Source organism: Nelumbo nucifera, chromosome 1 (genome assembly GCF_055504915.1).
Source record: "Nelumbo nucifera cultivar China Antique chromosome 1, China Antique-T2T, whole genome shotgun sequence".
NCBI classification, from domain to species: domain Eukaryota; kingdom Viridiplantae; phylum Streptophyta; class Magnoliopsida; order Proteales; family Nelumbonaceae; genus Nelumbo; species Nelumbo nucifera.
Window position 1 is genome coordinate 60,819,690 of NC_142649.1, and position 20,340 is coordinate 60,840,029.

General features: G+C 36.7%; 1 protein-coding gene across 1 annotated transcript; it reads right to left on the reverse strand.

Moving 5' to 3' along the window:
• Positions 1 to 1,318: 1,318 nt before the first annotated feature.
• Positions 1,319 to 14,377, reverse strand: LOC104594363 (portal protein). Its single transcript, XM_010254638.3, has 22 exons — positions 14,183 to 14,377; positions 13,028 to 13,549; positions 12,688 to 12,941; positions 12,529 to 12,576; positions 11,807 to 11,941; positions 11,567 to 11,688; positions 10,923 to 11,087; positions 10,326 to 10,425; positions 9,529 to 9,634; positions 9,322 to 9,432; positions 7,302 to 7,465; positions 7,083 to 7,200; positions 5,516 to 5,740; positions 4,664 to 4,854; positions 4,291 to 4,458; positions 3,952 to 4,057; positions 3,721 to 3,858; positions 3,076 to 3,234; positions 2,709 to 2,915; positions 2,238 to 2,432; positions 2,076 to 2,147; positions 1,319 to 1,749 (listed from the first exon to the last, which is right to left on the reverse strand). Exons 1-22 carry the CDS (start codon positions 14,228 to 14,230, stop codon positions 1,594 to 1,596), a joined length of 3,510 nt encoding a protein of 1,169 aa, XP_010252940.1. The 5' UTR covers positions 14,231 to 14,377; the 3' UTR covers positions 1,319 to 1,593.
• Positions 14,378 to 20,340: the final 5,963 nt, after the last annotated feature.

Genomic DNA, 20,340 nt, shown 5'->3' on the forward strand with positions numbered 1-20,340 from the left:
AAGTGGACTCAATCCACTTCAGAAATCTGAAATTGCAGCCCCCTCCTAGTCTACTAGTAGCCCCTACCCCTATAAACCGCATCATGCCTGTGAATTTGGCATCAATCCATGGACAGTATTCATTTGACCTGTACGGTGGGGGTCAGATTTCTGAGGTGGATTGAACCATAAGGCCCCGTTCGCTTTTCAGTAAGTTACTTACCCGGGTAAGTGCATTTATCCATGTTTTTTTTATTTCTCATGTAAATAAGGCAATGACCATTTTAGCCATAAAAATCTATTATTAAGAATAACATTTTTGTCCCATTCAAGTGTTGGCAACTTTCCCCATAAACTTTCTCCTGATCCCCACATAAATTTGTAAAAAGAACATGAGATTTTTGGTCGATGGGAACCAAAATCCCATTGACCAACTTTCCCCTCTCAAAATCTAAAAAAAGAAGTCCCCCTAAAAACCCCAAAAAAAACACAAACCTAGACTAAACAAAAGACAGCTACCTAAAGAAAACAACAGACCAAAACCCAGGACCAGGTGAAAGCCCCCACCCAAGGGAAAGACCTCCAACGGAGTAACCAACCGGTAAACACTTCAAACTAATCAGTTGGGTTTTGATTCTTGGTCTCGCAAAGATTATGGGTTGTATTTGGTCGGATTTACTCCATTTTAATTTTCTGTATGTGACTTCTACCAAAAAAGTTTATGGATGTGGCTATTCTCTTAATTGTCAACATAGTCTAAGGTACTATCTTACTGAGTTACTGGCACGGTGATGGCATCATCCACGTGGAGAGAATACAACAACAGGATGTCATCCTTGGGTAAAAATCACACATAATAGAATCTTTTAATCTTCAAGACTGACAGAATGCAGTGAAGAGAATTGAATGACACGGAATAGAACGGAATGACGCGAATATGATATTTTTTTTTGCACAGATTATAGCAAATTGAGATGATTATAAGGTCCAATGGCCGCCTTATTAATTTTAATCATTAGTCTTTTCTCATATTTGAAGATGGCAAAGGTTGTTGCAGATTGTAATAGAAGAAAGGAAAACAGTGAAGAAGAGGGCCTTCTGAAATGGGGGAGGATTAGAGATGAGGAAGAAAAGAAAAAGGTGGATTTCTTTTTCCACCTTGCATTTGAAGGCATTGGCACATTCAATTTCACCTCCAATTTCAGAAGAACCAGAAGGATTTCTGCATCCAGTACATAGCTTTTTATACCACTTACCTCATCCAGTAATATGGGTTGAAGTAGGGCCTGAAATCTCCCTCACTCCATGCCTTACTAACCAGCCTGAAAAACTTCACAAATTGCAGGAAGAAAGGATCATTCCTCTTGGAAATTTCTTTCTTTTATTATCAGAGTTTTTGTAAAGATTACAGCCATTTAATGAGAAATATACAAAAAAGAACGTTAATATAGACAATGTAATTTAAGGAAGAAATTTACAAAAAAAAAATGAATATTAATGAAAAAGTTTTGGGGATGGATAAGAATCTCGTGTGAGAAACAAATGAGATTGCTAGCATGTTGCCCATCCCTTGTTATGATTCAGACGTGAAAAAAATTTTAAGCTCACTGAGTCTCAATAGAAGTATGTTGATGAGTCTGTCACATTTTGTGTGTCTCTACAAAGAATTGAACGAGCTTCAATAACTGAACGAGGGGGCTCAAGATCTTTCTGTTGCAGTGCATTTCCTTGCAGCCTCTGCATTTGAGATGCAAATGTATCATCCAATACCTACAACAGAAGACAATATAACTTAAGCCGTTAGTCTGAGCTTCTGCTGTTTGTATAAATATGAGTTTAATACTCTGGGAATTTGGTGGGACAATGACATAACAAATGGGGAATTTTGGTTGTATTTGCGGGTAGTAGTAAAGAAAACTATCACGTGAAATGATTGGGTTTCTACAACCAAGGCACCCTGCCAATTTGGTTGGTGGTTCACAATTCAGATTATAGTTGTACTATGAATGCAACTTTTAACTTTTTCAGTTCTCAATATTAAGAAATGATTGTTGTTTTGTATAATGCAATTAATCACAGGCAATAAAGATACTTACACCAAGAGCATAATAAGAACCTTTGTAACAGATTCGGTTTTCTTTCCTGCTCTCAAGAAACTTCAAAACAGTCTATACAAGTAAAGCATATTAGAAAACAGCATCTGAGATTTATAAGGAAGTAACTTCATACATCTTGGAAAAAGAGTTAAAACTATGTACCTGGCCCATCCTATCCCAAAATCCACGACAAATTGCTACAAATATCCTGCTTGAGAAGACCTCATGCAAGTTTGATATGGAGTCAATGAGTTGTGAACTCAACATTTGCATCCTTCCGCGGACCTCAGCTTCACCATCTGCTTCCTTTGTTTCCTCTAGGATTCTTTTAAGCCGTGTGCCTCTATTGGCTTGTGTCTGTAATGGTCATTGATCTCTTTTAGCTCTACTCTTCTTTGTATCAATGGGAGATAATTGCAAAGTTTCAAATTTTAAATCATCGTGCATATATAAATATAATCAAGAGGACTAAATAGGCTTTAAGAAGTTGAAGTTGGGTCTCCATCTCTTCTCTTCTATATCTTTGTAGCTCACATGTAATTTTAGATGTTTGGAAAGTAAAGGATCAAAGTGTGTGTGTGTGTGTGAGAGAGAGAGAGAGAGAGAGAGAGAGAGGTAACATTGACAACTGACATTACTAATTAGCTTCTCTACAGTTGCTTGCATGTAGTTTTTGTATTTTGTTCTTAGCAGGACTGTAATGCCATTCATATGCTCCCCAAAGAGTGTCTTCTTGTCTCCAGTGACAGGTAGATAGGATGCCCAAGATTTAAGAATATCTTCAAGTCTGCAGTGTAGAACATCAAGAATTCTTTTGATAGTATTCAGGAACGTTCCCAACTGCAACATCAGGAAAAACCCCATTAATAGGTACCCACCAAACCACATAAATCAAACTTTGGAATGAAGTTCTTCTAAAATATGTCTAACTTGAACTAACTTTAAGGCAACATAAAAGCTCGTGTGATTAGAAATGGAATATAGAGTATTGATAGCTTACTTGATTAGGAACAGAATAGAGTGTTACAGATTGTCTTCTCGTGAGTTTCTGTACATGCATTCCAAGCTTTTTGGGGATGCTATCTTTTAATGGCATTAAGATGTCACTGTACTGCTTCTCCAGAGCTTTGATGACTGCTCGTTCCACAATGGCGATGGCCTTTCAAACCAAAAATGTCTCAAGTAACAGAAAAGGTTTATTAAAATAAAAATACACCGTGCACAAAGATGAACAACATGCAAAATTGTATCACTCCTATGAATGCTTGGTACTACAAAGTAAATCAGGGAAAGTTAACAATCTGGTTAAATATGAAAAAAAAAAGATTAAACATAAATGGTTGGAAAAAAGGTTGGTCATAGTGAATACATGATTAATATGTTATTTTTCAAAAAATATGGAATGAAAATTCGGCATGTTTTGTATGTAAACGTATGCATAACTATTAAAAGATGCATATTAACAAATATAATCAAATTTTATATCATAATTATCATGAAATAAAAATTATCCTAAAGATACAGAAAAAGATCCGCGCATTCACATGTTATATTTTTTTTATTAAAATTCCCATATTTTCCATATCTTTCAGTAATTCATCATCTAATATGTTTTTGGTAAAAATAATGTACTATGGACACTTACATTCTCTAAAATCAACGAGTATTGGGGCCATCTGTTGATCACCACTTCATACTCATTTATTGTATCTTTAATTTTCTCGTACATATCCTCAGCAAATGGTGAAGTGGAATGATTTGTAGTTATTCCACACCATGGTGCCTGTGATGGGATGTTTTAATCACATATGGGATACACAATTGAATCACACACACACACACACAGAGAGAGAGAGAGAGAGAGAGAGAGAGAGACCTTTTCTGCCTTGCACAGATCCAGGAGATAAAGTTGCTTATCTTGTATCCAAACCATTATGTAATTGTGGAACAAATTTATTGCATCTACACCCCCATGCACATGGCTGATGCAGAACAAAGTTAGTGCATTTATAAGATAAAAATAACATTTTTTTGTAATTACTAAATTCCATTGAATAACTTATCTAATATGTTTTGTTTACTTCTCAATATACAAATCTTTTTCTTCCCTTTGCCCCAGTATTTTCTCCTTCCCCCTCCTCTTTCCTCCTTGAAATACGAGAAGTGTTTCTCTAACAAAATACATTCTGATCAATCTGAAGTTTCTCTGACAAACCTGATATTCCATGACTCAAGATCCCTCTCAAAATCAGCAGTTGCAATCAAAAGTTCTGTTACATGTGGTAAGGGGCTTGCTGGAGGCCAAGCTGCAAGGAATCCTCTTATTCTGTTACACAACTCAGTGCTGTAAACAGAAGCTGCTATGTTTGATAGGTCTATCGAACTGGAAAGAGGACAATAAATGTCAGTAAACCAGAAGATATAGAATGTCCTGTTTCATAAATCCTCTTATTCTGTTCACATGGTTGCCAGTTTTTACTACCGAAGAATTCAGAGTATCAAAATTCCTACTCCAAGATGATATTAAATTAACTAGTTGTAAAAGTCTACATATATAAATCACATTCGTGAACATAAAACTGGAATACCTTGGAAGGACATGCTGATTATGAATCTTGATGTCTGCCTTGATCTCATTACTTATGTTTATGCACAAGTTTTTCATCTTGAGGTATGCTGTGGAGATGGTTACGTGGTCCATAAGGAAACCCTCACTGTTGGTTGACATGAATTCATCAGTCTCTACCATGTGTCTCCTACACCTCTTTGTTGCAGCTGTCTGTAAACAAATTTCATTTGATTAGATTCTCTTCTTTTCACTAATGACGAGCAAGACTACCCATGGAAGATGATCAAATCAAATGACTACTACGAACATTAAGTATCTAATGACCCTGACAGAAAATTCTAATTCCTTTATAGACCTAGTGGCAAGTGACTAGGTCAATATATTGATCTAATTCTATTTCCTTTAAGTGTCAAGTGACTACCATGGTCTTGATTATTCCATCAGGGACAACTCCGTTTGATCCTATAGACCTAGTGGACCCTGCTTATAACACAAATTGAGGACTCCCTTATGTTTCTCGGTCATCCAATAGTCAATATCTTGAGATCTATCAGATCTGATTTAAACATACCAAGAAATAACATACCAAACATATAATAACCCAATAAGAATTAAGTCCGGATTGTGTTGTCTATTTTGATCCTAGACCTAGTGGACCCTGCTTATAACACATTTTGAGATCTATCTTATCTGATTTAAACTTTAGGCAATGCCCATCCAAGACATAGCATACCAGGAATACAGCAAGAATTAAATTAAGATTATGTAATGACCCCAGATAGCTGGGACCAATATTGGGTAATGGGCCTTTTTCATGATCCATCTCTACATATGTATTTATATATTTTTTCATCTCCTGCACATAATTTACCTGTAAATAGTTTCTCAATATTGCCTGTGCTTCTTGGGCAAGTATATCATGAAGAAGGGTGTATACTTTCACAGCAGGAACTAAAGCTGGAGCAGCAGAATCCACTATTGGGCCAAGCACATCTACTAACCCAGTCAGAGAGAGCTCATCTAATGATTTGTAGTTCTCGAAAACATTTGCTAAAAGATTCTCTACTTGAGCTTCACAGTCCAACAATATACTTCTCTGCCAAAAAGAATAAGTTGAAAAGGCTATTGTATTAGTATTCAATACTCTATCTAAGCTTTTTTTTTTCTTTTGTTTTGATAAATGGCAATTGTATTAAAAGGACAAAGAGGATCTCTCAATGAACAAAAGATATATAGTGTCAACTATTTGAAGAGAACATCTATAACAACTTATTTTTTGAAGAAGGAAATTTTGTCTTGATCAAAAAGAGAAATGATGACTGCAGGGCTTTTCCATGTACAATTTCAAAATACAAGATAAAGGGAGCAGTTATAACAATTTCAGGAACAAGAGAAAGGAAATTGCTATAACAATTTCAGAAGAGGCCCAATTTATATTTCAAATTCATTGCTATTTATGATTGGCTATCAAAATGGACATGCCTAAATCCATGAAATTCCTTTAAGATGCATGCCCAACAGATCATAGTTCTTTCCACCTCCATCACCACCTCCTTGCTGGTAATGTGGCCTTCAAAGATTCTACTATTTCATTCAGTCCACCACCCAATATAATGCAAAGGGCCTTCAAAGATTCTAAGCCTCTATAATTAGGTGGTGGAATGAATTCTCTGATGTTGGTATAAAATAAATTAGTCACTGTTAAGAACTTATACCAAATTGACATATCATTTCTCAGTTCTCATAGTAGTAAGATTATAAATTGAATAATTTGGAGAAACATTTTAATGTGGTTAGGCTAGGTTCAATCTGCATGAGAGCTTAGACCTCAGATATGAATAAAAACCACATTGAACCAATAAAATTGGCTAGAAAGCTAGTTTTCTCCTAAACCACTGTGCCACCTCTACTCAGGTGGATTAGAGTGCTGGATCCCCCCAACTGGGCTGGATTTTTATTTTCTTCCTAGATCATCATCATCATTGTCATCTATGCCTTGTCCCAACTATATGGGGTCGGCTTAGGTTAATCTTAGATCTCCACCCAAATTGTTGTTAAGAATAAGAGCCATTACTTTGTACAATGGTAAAATCTTCAGCTGACAGGCCTGAGAACATTGATTCGAGTCTGAGAATGGCCACTTTGTGTAAGAAAATAACAAAGGAGATTTTGGACCAATCAATACATCAAAAAAGATTGGGTTAAACTGAGTTATCACTTGACTGAGTTTCTGCTGATTTTCAAGAAATATACTTGATACGGAAGATATCCTCCACATATTCAAGAAATATACTTGTCACAGATCACATCCAAGGAAATGATCTATTTTCTTGGCGACTCTTTAGAAATCTATATTTTCTGTTTCATGTTTACAGATGATTAAATGTATACACAAATATTGTGTGTAAATAAAAAAGTTGGGCAATAGAAAGGCTGACCTCTTGCTGAGTTAGACTTCTCTCACTTTTGGCCTTTACCACAGGAAGAAGTAATTCATAGACAATCTCCAAGCAATCTTTTGTAGGTGTTGCCACATTCATGACATATGAAAGGTACCTACAATGAAATTAAAAACAATATGAGAATTTGTAGTTTGGTACAATGACTTCAAGTTATATGTGGAAGGATTAATTTGACAGATTTGCATATAAAAATACCTTAGCTTAGTATATGAATCTGAAACTTCATAGTAGTTGGAAAATTCAGTTATCAGCCACTTCCAAGGTCCATCTAACCTCAAGTTTCGGGGATGAAAATGCTGAGCTCGCAAAGCAGCTTCAAGCACCAAATCATAAGCAAGAGTTTCCACAACATGTCCACCCTGTAATGTATAAACATGGAGAAATATGATTGGTATATGGAATCTTGACATGAAGCGGAAGATAAAACTAGGATATACATGTATTAAAACTTAATACATATCAAGAGAAAGAAACTTAGCCTGTAATATCTCCCAAGTGCACTTTGACATGATTCTATACATCTATGTCAAGTTTAAGTGGAGCACAAAATACCTGCTAGAAGCACTATTTTTGTGGACATATCACCAGAATCAGAATTCAATGTGCCTGGAAGTCTGACTCAGCAAGCCGAAAAAATAAGGACTTTTATGAACATGTCTAGAAGCAAGTACTGACTATTAAAAATACTCCATATTTTTTTGAATTTTAACATTATAAACCAATAGAAAAAGAATGTCTTTGTTATTCTGTATTTGGCAAGAGTGCTAAAAGCACATGTATATCGATGTAAACGAAAATTTGGTCAGAAAGTGAGAATGCAAACTTGTTTTGGTTTGCAATATTTTGTTTGATTTTGACGGGTACAAACACAAATTGTCAAGACTGGAATCCACCATTTTAACATTGACCAACTTTGAGAGTAAAAGTTCACTTCAATTTTTTGGAAGCAAACTTTGCTCCCAGTTTCAATACAAAAATGTTGAAAAAACAAATTTACTTTCATTTCAGTACAAAGATGTATTCTTACCAAACAACCGCAAAAATCAACTGGAGTACAAATTTGCCTCGGCTCTGCACTTGCACTCTTACCAAATGCAGCCTTAACATTTTGTAGGAAAATGGCATTTAATGTGCACATAAACTGTTCATTTATATGAAATGAAAAACAAGAGAAAGAAAGACTGGAACCTACCATTTTAACATTGACCAACTTTGAGAGTAAAAGTTCGCTTCAATTTTTTGGAAGCAAACTTTGCTCCCAGTTTCAATACAAAAATGTTAAAAAAACAAATTTACTTTCATTTCAGTACAAAGATGTATTCTTACCAAACAACCGCAAAAATCAACTGGAGTACAAATTTTCCTCGGCTCTACACTTGCACTCTTACCAAATGCAGCCTTAACATTTTGTAGGAAAATGGCATTTAATGTGTACATAAACTGTTCATTTATATGAAATGAAAAACAAGAGAAAGAAAGTTGTCATATAGAAGTGTCCCTCAAGAATCCTTTGAGTTTCAAGAGTCTGAAGAGTGTTTGACATGGACACTTCATCCATTTAAGAGAGTCCATGCAAAACTGGCTAGAGGTCCCTCACTGAATATCAACAAGTAAAATCCAATTTCTGTATTTGTGGTAAATATGTTTCTTGATGGTCTGGTCATATGCAAAAAAGTAGTAATCTGTTGTGACAAGGGACTAGAAGGGCTAGAGGCAGACCAAAAATGACATGGGTGGAAGTAGTAAGAGATGATTTAAGCGCTTATATTTAACAATGGATATGGCACTAAATAGGACAGAATGGAAAAATAGGATTCATGTAGCCAACCCCATATAGTTGTGATAAGGCTTAGATGATGATGATGATATAGCAATTCTAGTTAATATGTTCTTTGGAGATGATAACAATTGGGTTAACACCAATTGTTAACCCAATTTGAAGGAAGAAACTATGTTCCTGTCTGGTTGGACTAGAAATTTTATGCTTTAGGTCAGTCAACCTGCCATGGACAATCTGGCTTTTTGTACAACAAAAAAGATATTTTTTAGAATGTAAAATGTCAAGACAGGTCACAAATTGAACAACATAAACTCAACTTGACGCTAGGAAATTTGAGTTTTTACAAAAGAACGGTTCTTAATTATCTTAGCTCTTGTTGGATCTAGTTTAACAATTTAATTTACTTGTACTCTAAGAGAAAAGGAAGAACCAAACCTTTATAGGGTTAGGATCATCACGAGTAACTGTACTGCCAATGAAGAGCTGAACCTTCCCAACACATTCATGATCATCATGATAAATTGGCCACCACCGGACTCTATCATTCTGCAAAAATCAGAGAAGAATCTATTAAACATGAAGTATCAAAAGAATAATAATTTCTTAATAAATATCAATAGAAAAGAAAGAAAGGATGCATACAGGATCATCGGTCAATGATGAAATTTGAATTGTAGCTCGGCCATGGGTGACCTTATTTGTATTTTGGACCTCTAATAAAAGAGCATCCCCTTGGCTCTGTGGAAAGCTGAATCATAAATGCATTTCAGAATTATTTATCCAGCAGCACTATTTTTTATAGAACAACTCTAAAGATAATTGAATTCTTCAAATGCTATAACTTTTTTAATTTGAGGGGGTTATCAATATTCTTATCACACAGGCCACGAAGAGGAAATCCCAAGCATCATAGCTAACATAAGGCATTCATATAGCAAGTGGGACCTATAGTTTTGCCCACCTCCAGCATGAAATAAACCCAACATCCATCTGATTGATGATCTTTAATAACTTCTACATTGTTATAACTGCATTGAAAGTCCTTGATACGTGAAAGATCTTTTATTGCAATTCCTTGATATATTGGATATTCCAGTTTGTTCCTGCAAATGTACCACCCATGTGTGGAGTTGGGATCTGCTCCTAACAAAAACTGTTCCAAAATGCCTCCAACAGGATCTCTGTCTGCATATCTCACCATGAGACTGATACCCACCATGTTTGAGATATGCAGGCACAGATCATGTTGGAATTGTTTTTTGATGGGAGCAGATCCAGTCTCTTATGCATGCAGGTTTGACACCATTAATGAAGTTATTCAAGGTTCATGGTTGTCTATAAGCTTCAACAGTCTCTCCCATTCAAAAAATGAAACAAGAAAAGGGAAAAAGAAATAAAAAGACAAGAAAATATTAAATCTTGAAAGAGCAGCAGCTTACAAGACATGATAAGTTCCTGGTTGCAGACAAATAGCAGAACCTGGTTCACCCTGCATCTCTTCTGTAGAACTTTTCAGTTGGACTAAGCAAGATAGTGATTCTGCAAAAAAAAAAAAAATGAAAAGCTATCAGAAGATATCGTGGCTAAGCATTGAACCTGAATGTCATGTAATATTTATTGTTCTTAAGTAAACATCAGATTCCATGTTAAAAGTTCTGGAGTCTGAGACATGCCAATTCAATGAGGCCTATTGTCTAGGACATTTATTAGATCAAAATTCAATCAAATTAAACATTACACTTACCACTTTGGGCAATCCAGAAAAGTCAATCTATATGATGATCTGAAAAGGGCACTTAACTCGATTTTTGACCTCAATCTGTTGCGTGGAAGTTATAGTAATGTGGGGATCTCAGTCCTAGGATGTGTACTATGTATATTGATTTCATTTAAAGATTATTTTCACCATCTCTAATATTCGTATTACAGATATAAACAATTGCAAATATACTTAGCAGAAAAAGGAATTTGCACATCTAAATGATCATCCTAGACAAGCTTCAAGTTTTATTTTTAAGATGTGAGGGGCCCCAAACCTTCTGAAGTCACTGACAATGTAGATAGTTTTAGAGAACTGATCCCAGTTTTCACCAATGAAGAAACATGTCGAATATATTCTGCCCCTGCTTGCATGTAGTCAGCACCTCGCAATGAGTATGTAGCTTTGAGTTTTCGCCGGGGTATTATACGAATCTTTCTCACTGCCATTTTTACCCACCAATCAGGCAACATTAAGTTAAAAATATGGTTGTTGCTAAACTTCAATAAATATTTAATTTTGTCCTCATATTTTAGAGCTGGTTAAGAACAAGATCCAATCCTTATTAAAATTATCATCTATTCATTTTCTATTCAGTTAATTTCCAAAATATAGAATACCAGGATAATATTTGATCCATGGAAAATCAGAAATTCGTAACCTTGTATAGTGCAAACTTCAAATTAAAAATAAGGGGCATCGTGTAAACATGCAGTAATAACAAGGCTGATTAATTCCATTTATCAAGGATTTCATCATAGGCCAACACAGAGAAAAATAATTGACCAGAAAGGAAAAGAAAGTAAAATAAAAAGTAGGGCATGAAAAATCAAGAATTCCTGTTCAAACTTACAAAACAAATCTATTAGGACCTATCCATAAGAAAAATATATGTTCATTTATAACAATGATACACATTACCTTCCACCTTAATCTTTCCAGCTGCCTTGTTTGTTTTTACAATGCATGTTTCTTCTGCGCTCTCAGTAAGTGTGCCTTCCCTTCGATACATACCTCGAGGTTGCAACAAAAATTTGTGTAATCTACATGCAGAGAAAATGGGAGATTTCAATTCCATTCGTGTAATAATAAATACTAAATAAGAGAAAAATACTCCCTTTGAGAAAGGGGATAGAAATTGAAGGAAGAAAAACATCATACCCAAAGGCACTTCTGAGAACAACACACTCATCTCGTAGAAATTCAGGTGCCTCCATGCATCCTCGTGCCCATGCGTGTAGGCATAAGCGAATGCATGCATCATAAGCTATCATCGTTTGCCAAGCATTTTGACCGCTATAGTGATAAAACAATCCACCAAAAGAGGATTCACACATCAGAAAGAGTAAAGTGCTTGCCAAGAATTTTGACCAATACCGTGAATAACATGTAGTCCATCAAAGGAAAAAAGTTATGGCCAAATTACCAAGATCCTCATGCTAGATCATAATCTATACATTTTATCCAGACATTTGGTCAGGAGGTACCACTCAGCGTAGTGATGGCCAAATTACCAAGATCCAATATTAATTGGGAGATTGATCTCAGTAGTTCCCATATATTGGTCTTTCTTTCTGATTGATAAACCAATATTTCCTAAGAGTTCCAAATTTTTTGTTGTTTTTCATTCTCAGTGTATCTTAGGATAGCTATGCAATACTTTTATGGGAAATTCCTAAGTATTGAACAAGTGCCAATTAATTGCAGGGTAAATTTGACACAGAGGTATGTCATGCATAAGGTTTACTATGTATTGGTCTCAAAACTCATATCCTCACAGGTACAACAGTCAAACCTTTAATGTAGAGAAAAAATATCAATTAAAAGGAGAAGAGATACGGCCACAATAGAAGGGATATCAGTAACCAAGGCAATAACTGTACCTTGCACTGTAATAAGGGATCTGTTTCTCTGTCTCTCTTGAAATGGTTCTGCATCCAAACTAAGGATGGTTAGAAATTTCATAGATATTACATGAGCAAAGGTGGAGAAAACAACTAAGATGGGGGAGGGGGGGGGGAGGGGGGACAGAAGAATAATACCCAGGACAAGGTGCACTGCTTCTTTGAGATTGTCCTCTGGGATCTGCTAACACTTCTTTACTTTCATTGCAGGCCCCAGTTTCACTTGGTGCATGCATGTCACTGCTAATTTGTTCAACTTCCATGTCACTGCTAGTTTGTTCACTCTTTACTTCAAAATTACTTTCTCTCCTTTCAATTTCCATAATGGGAGGTGCACTGGGAGTTCCCAAGTCTGCTAAGGTTTTGGGCTTGACTTCATCCATAAGAGGACCCTGCAATCCACATCAAAAACAAATTATAGAAACTAGAATTTTGTTCGCAATATTAGATTTATACAAGGACAAATCATTTATCCTACATGTGCATTGTAGGTACTGAGCTGTTCCCTAGGCAGATTTCTACCACCAGGAGTTGAATATCGCCGCCGGGCACATTCCTTGATGCCCTGTGGAACATCAATCCTGAGATTCTCCTTTGAAGGCCCCCTGGTCATAGAAGTCACATGTCGTTTCTCCGTTAGTTTAGTAGGTTCCCAATTCAAATTATTACTTGAATTTGCATTGGACTGCTCTTCATCATAGCACTGTACACTTGGCTTATCCACCAAATCGGTGTCACTAGATCCCAAATCTTCCACTTCAAATCCATCATAACTGTTTCCGTCCAAGTCATCAGGGACTGATGCCACACTCTCATCGTCATCATCCAGACCAAGAGACACCGTACTATGAGGTCCCAACAAGCCAGAATAGAATTTCAGTGGAGGCAAAATCTGGGGAGAGAAATAATTCTTGTTATTGTACAATGGAGACTGTAGAACAGAGTCGACAGTAATCTTTTCTGCCAAGGGTGATCGAACTCGCTGGTCTGCTTCTGATCCCTGCATGATTCAGGGAAAGTATAAACGAAAAGGAAGTAAGAAACAACCAAACAGATGCCGATATGAGTAAATCTAAAAACCAAATAGTAAAGAAAAAAAATAATCAATTAGAAGTATTAAAAGACATCAAAAGAATGCAGATACCAAATTGGAGAGATGTACTGATATTTAAGGATATAGAAAAGGATTTTCTTCCTTAATAAACAAGTACAGCAGCATTCAAATGCATCAAATTTAAGAAATTAAAGTTATAAAGAATTGGGCTTCAAATGTTAATAAAAAACCGGAATTCTAAAGAACAAGGTTCCCTCCCAAATGCAACAAAAGTAAGAAATTACTTTCTTCCAAAATGCATCAAAAGTAAGAAACTAGGGTTTTCCTTACAAATGTATCAATATTGCTCTAATGAACGGCTTCCTACCAAATGAAGAAAAAATCAAGAAAAATTGGAGTTCTAAAGAATTATATTCTTCTTCTTCTTTTTGGTGAAAACACTTGTGTAACAAATGTACTATTACGCAAGCCATAAAGAACCAAACCAAATGAAAGAGAATAAACAGATCGAAACACCGTAAGTTTAATTGCAGGAAAAGGAAATCAAGCTACCATTAAGAAGAATGTGGTCAAGAATACCTGATTGATCCAGTTAATAGCGCTTTCGTCCAGACCTTCTGTAAACATTTTCTAGGGTTTGCAGAGAGAACCAGATATGAAGTTTCGAAATTATTGGTACAGCAGTGATGTGATCAAGAGCACAAGTTTGTTTTTGATTCTCAAGTAGAAATCTTGATTGAAGGCGTAAAGGAAGAAGAAGAGCTGACAGCTGAGTGGACGAGAGCGTATCGTAACGGCTAGTTTGAAATTAGCGGATTTGAATTTTAAGGCAATTTTATCTCAAAGACTAAAATACCCTCAACATTAGCAAACTTTCCCTGGGACCGTGCCCATTAGTCCATTACCCTGTAATGAGTTTACTGTTTACATCCTCCATAATTTCTGTAGCGGACCAATAGCAATCTACGCACCAACCTGTTGTTCCCATATTTCAAAATTAAACAGGACTAATGCACATTTCTGAATTCCACTGCATATCTATAAACATTCAAAATATCAAAAACCCCCATTCTATACACTAATGCCTGTCTGTGAATTGGCATTAATTCCAAATTGGTACTTACTCCGATTGTACTTTGGGCCTAAAACTTCTGATCCTGGGTTGAACCGTCATTCTCCCTTTTTAATTTGACAAAATTATAGCCAAAGCCAGTTCAACATTTAAAATGAAATTGCAAGTTGGTTCAAAAATCAATAAAATTCTGATAGTGGGTTATACATTTCAAATTATAAAAGCCCCCACAATGTCAACGGAGACTTATGGGATTCTTAATCCATGTTGGACACAACATGGATTATTTGAAAAAAAAAGGGTTTTCACTTTTTCTCCCACTCTCTCCGTCTTTCAATCTTCTTCCCACTCTCTCACTCTCACAGGTGTCTCTCCCTGCTCAATGACTATGTGATTAGAGAAAAGGGTTTTACATTCTCTCAGTCAATCTCTCTCATTCTCTCCCTCTCAGTCAATCTATTGTTCTCCCTCAATCTCTCTCATTCTGTTTCTCATTTAATCTTTCCTTCTCCCTCATTCTCTCTCTTGGTCGATCTCTCATTCTCCCTCAATCTCTGTCATTCTCTCACAGTTTCTTTCCCTCTCCCTCTCTCATTCTTCTTTTATTATTTTTCTTACACACTTATACGGTATTAACCAGATCGTATTAAAGAACATAAGACCAACTTGGTATGGTTCTAACTTGCTCAACCTAATTTGATAAAAATTCACAAGAAAATCTTGGCTACAAAATTTACACCAATTTGATAGAAACTTATAACTTGATTATACAAGTTGTTGGTCCCTTGACTAACTTATAACTTGTATGGTCTAATTAATACCATATAAGTTTATATGAAAAATAAAAAAAAAATGAGGGAGGGAGCAGGAGAAAGACCAAGGGAGAATGAGAGATATACTGAGAGAGAAAGTGAGAGAGAGAGAGTGAGAGAGAGAGAGAGAGAGAGAGAGATTTTGATTTGGTTGTAGACCAAAGCTGAGAGAGTGGGAGAGATAAAGGGAGTGGGAGGTTGAGAGATGACTGTGAGAGGGAGGGAGATTGAGAGGGAGAGGGAGTGGGAGAGACAAAGGGAACGGGAGATTGAGAGGTAGAGGGAGTGGGAAAGACAAAGGGAGCAGGAGATTGAAAGACAAAGGGATCGAGAGATAGATATTTTGATTTTGGTATATATATATATATAGTGTCCAACATGGCCACATAAGTCTCCGATGACATGGCGGGGATTTTTATAATTTGAAATGTACAACCGGTGCTCAGAGTTTTGTTGGTTTCTAAACCAACCTGCAATGTAAATTTAAATATACAGTCGGCTCTTACTATAATTTTCCCTTTTTTTAAATGGTGCGGCAGATTGTTGTTGGTTGGTACAAAGAATGTCAACTCCAAACAGCTCCCAACTCCAATGGAATCAAAGATCAAAATAACTAGGATGGCAATTTCATGGGAATTTTCGTGTATCTGATCCTAATAAGACCCATTTATCAAAACCATATAGGGTTTGGACCGGTTTGGGTTTTAATTTTAGGGTATTCGATACCTAATACCCAGTTTTATTTGACATGGGTGAAATAAAATACCCGATGCCCAGTTTTAATTAAGAGAAATTAATTAAGTAGAAGCTAGAGGAGCCCTATTGCCTATGACATTCCTATAATGGTTAATTTGCAAGTTTGGGGCATCTGGCTAGGTTTAAGTAAGTGGATTTTAAATTAATATAATTAAGATTTAAGATTGCAAAAATTTATATTGACCAAATTCAAGTCCAACCCAAGCATTATTTTTAGGCGATATACTTGTTAATGATTTTTAAATATTTATAGTTATTTTTAAAATTTTATTGTTGTGATTAAGATTGCAAATGATATCTATTTGCCAAAATTGAAAATCAAACTCAAATTGAAATGATAATCTTAACTCTTAAGTGCTTTGGACCAAATTCAACTCTCACAAGGGACAAGATTGGAGGTTATGACCTTATGGGTATAGGGAGACGAGCATAGGCTTCTCATCCCCAAACCCCTAATCAAAATTAAAAAAAAAAGAAAGAAAGAAAGAAAGAAAGAAAACAAGAGCTTTAGAATCTGGTAGGAGTGTTCATAGTTTGCTTAACCAAATTATGGGCAAATTGTTGAAACCTAACTGGTCCTTCGGGTTTTACAATATTTAGAACCAAAACCAAATAGAACTAATTGGTTAACTAATTGATTGGTTCATCTTTTGATTGATTTTCTTCTTTGGTTTTTTATATTTATTATATATATTATAGATGAATATATAAACATATGATATTGATATATATTAAAAATATATATGTACCAATTGTTTCAATTAATAATCGATTTTTATAAGTTAATTGAAACTAAGAGGACTTTTTCAATTTGATTTCCTTGGTTTTGTTTGTTGTTTCAGTTTTTGATGTGAACATTTCTAGAATTTAGAAGGATTTGATAAAGTTATCTTGTAAGACATAAGTCTCATATATATTACATAACTTTTAATAGATTATACCATAACACACACACAATATATGTTTGTATGTATTATTAGTATGGATGTATCAAAAGGTGTTGGTAAAAAATATATTATATTAAATATAGATAGACCAAATCACCAACATAGCCTTTAAATACATAATGGTTTTAGGAATTAGGACTCTAAGAATTTCCTTTTTTTTTTAAATCAAGTTCCAATCCTTCAACCTTCATGTTTATTTGTTTACCCATTTACCCTTAAGATTTAACAGTTAAAGACCAAGAGCTCAAGACCTATTGACGGCTTAACGGGTAACTTTGGGTTTTTTCTTTTTTTTTTTTGGATTTTTGGTTCTTTGAAATTATAAACTTATTTGTTTGCCCATTCTCTTACGTCACTTAGTTTTATTTATTTTTTGACTTATACTATTTTGCTTTGTTCTTTTATATGGAAGGGTTTTATGTAATGTTGGTTCTTGTTGAATGTTGTTTGTTGATAATAAACTCTGAAGAACTTTTATTTTATATACTTGATATTGAACTTGAAGAAAAGTTTAACTTGATCATGTGATAATCAGGTGGGATGGGTTAGGATGGGTTTGGGAAATTGAGAGGAAAAGTTAGACGGGTTTGGGATCAAGGGTACATAGGCGGGTTCAGGAATGGGTAGGGCAATTTGCACGGGTACCCTACCTGATGCCATTCCTAAAAATAACAATATGATTGGTGGACCCTGAAACACATGGATGCACCTATAAAAAAAAAGCTTTGGGGGTAAAATATTAGGGCTTTAACAACTATCCCTTTAATAATTATAAATAAAAAAAAATAAAAAATAAATAAAAAAGGAGTAAAATGAGAAATAAAGAGTAACATAAAAAACTAAGAAGTATCCCATATTGATATCATATGCACTGAGGGTATTGGATCCTAAGGAATATTGTGTTTGTTTGGGTGGGCCAAAGCACAGTGACTTCTTGCTTTCTAATGGGCCCAACTAGGATGCCCTTTGAACGAAGTGCCCAATTGAGAAGGCTTTCACGCAGTGGCTTCTTGTGTTGCAAGGTAAATTCCACAAAAAAAGCCATGCAGTTGTGTTTGGTGAAAGAACCTGAAATGCCCCAAAACACTTACATTGAGCTAATTGAGGAACTTTGAAGTAGTTCATTTAACACAGCTAGTGGCGCTCACCAAAATCCGACAAATCAAAAAATCAAACCGATCAATATATATATATATATATATATTTATATATATGTGGATAGATAGATAGATAGAGATATATGGATTTAGTACATATATATGTTTTTCATGCATATTACATATGTTTCCCATATATATTATGTACTAAATCCATATATATATAAATATATACATATGTATATATTTATATATATATGGATAGATAGATAGATAGAGATATATGGATTTAGTACATATATATGTTTTTCATGCATATTACATATGTTTCCCATATATATTATGTACTAAATCCATATATATATATATATATGATGTGGGTTAGCTTGGCCCAGCCCACTAACGCCTGATAGCGTCAGCCACACTAGGAGGGAGCCCTACTGCCTTCGTACGGAGCCAACCGCATGACGGTCAGACGTATCCACCAGGGCCTGCCACTTGACCTCGTACAGCTTTCATCCGGGGCGTTCATCTTCACCTACCTCCAGTACGCTCAAGTATAAATAAGTGGTAACTCCCCCTTAAAGGGGATCCGGAATAGAAAATTCTAATACAACTTATTTACTCCCTGCACCTACCTTGCTTCCCTAGCATTTACTCTAGGAGATCTGGTGCATCCGAGGACTATCACCAAGACCTCACTTGCACCCTCTCCTACTTTACACCTCGTACTAACTTGAGCGTCAGAGCCTCTGCCTCGGGTACCCGCCCGAGGCCTCTAACATTTCCTATCTTTCAGTACCTCTAGTCACCAGGGACCTCGCCTCGGCCTACAGTCCTCGACTACCACAGTCCTCGGAAGGAATACCTCACCTCGGCCTATGGTCCTCGGCTTTGGCTCACATTTCCGAGGCCTTGACTTCCTCGGAAAACATTCGAAACCTGGAGAGTGAATTTACCTCATTGCCCCCAGCCAATCTGTGCGAGAACAATTGGCGCCGCTTGTGGGAATCATTGCTAAGATGACCCCCACTTTAGGATAAAAAAACAACATACTCTAAATCCAAGCCCTCTTAAGCTTGAAAGCCATGGTGCGGAAAACCAGGAACAATCAGAACCTGGTCACCTATGAACAGTTTCAGGCTGTCCTCAATCGTTTGGACCGCCTTACTCAACGCATGGAAGAAGTTTTTCCCCGAGCAGGAGGTCCCTCTCGAGGTGACCGCTCCGCTGGGGTGTTAAAGGATCAGGGCCGCCGTGAGCATGTCGAGCGACCAGCCCTCGGCCATGGTAACTCGCTGGTTGAGCCATTAGAATCAGGCAACAACCATCCCCCGGATTCACCACGAAGAAACATATGCCCTCCTAGCCGAAGGGAAAGCGTAACCGCTCAATCCAAAGATAGTCATCAACCTTCAGGCTCACCGGGACGACGACGGGCGTCTCGGCCGCCCTAGAGTTCGCTCTTGAGGTGAGAGCCGATGCCACGCCACTCCCCCTCCCGTCTTAGATCTTCGGGGCGTTCTGAATGATCATCGCGCCCGCAGAGGAGCGTCGATCCTGTCTTGGAGTATTCGAGGGCCGAGTTGACATCCACCGGGTCCGCAAGGATAGAATCGGAGCCCATGGCTGTCCCGGGGCTATCCGAGTTGCGAGCCGAGATTGGGGCCGTCAAAGACGAGCTCCGCCAGGTTAAGGAGAGTTGAGTTGATGCCTTAACCAGTCACGACAACTCCGCTGGACGCATGGATGCATTCACCCCGGAAATAATTTCGGAGCCCCTTCCTCCACACTTCAAGGCTCCTACACTGGAAACATATGATGAAAGCACCGACCCCAATGATCACCTAGAGGGTTTCAGGGCGCTCATGATACTCTACGGGTATTCCGATGCCTTGACGTGCCAAACCTTCTAGGCCACCTTCAGGGGGGCCGCTCACCACTAGTTCTCCAGCCTCCCTCCTCGATCTGTCAGCTCGTGGAGCAATTTACAACTTTGTTCCCTGCCCGCTTCATCAGCAATAGATGATGTCAAAATAGCGTAGTCTCTCTA

What these genes read in the sequence shown, in the direction of transcription:
- LOC104594363 (XM_010254638.3), bottom strand. Translation starts at nt 14,230, where the DNA reads ATGTTTACAGAAGGTCTGGACGAAAGCGCTATTAACTGGATCAATCAG. An exon ending in GTTCTCAGAAGTGCCTTTGG is followed by an intron (nt 11,689 to 11,806) that starts GTATGATGTTTT and finishes CTCTGCATGTAG; the next exon opens with ATTACACAAATTTTTGTTGC. An exon ending in ATGATCCTAACCCTATAAAG is followed by an intron (nt 7,466 to 9,321) that starts GTTTGGTTCTTC and finishes TATACATTACAG; the next exon opens with GGTGGACATGTTGTGGAAAC.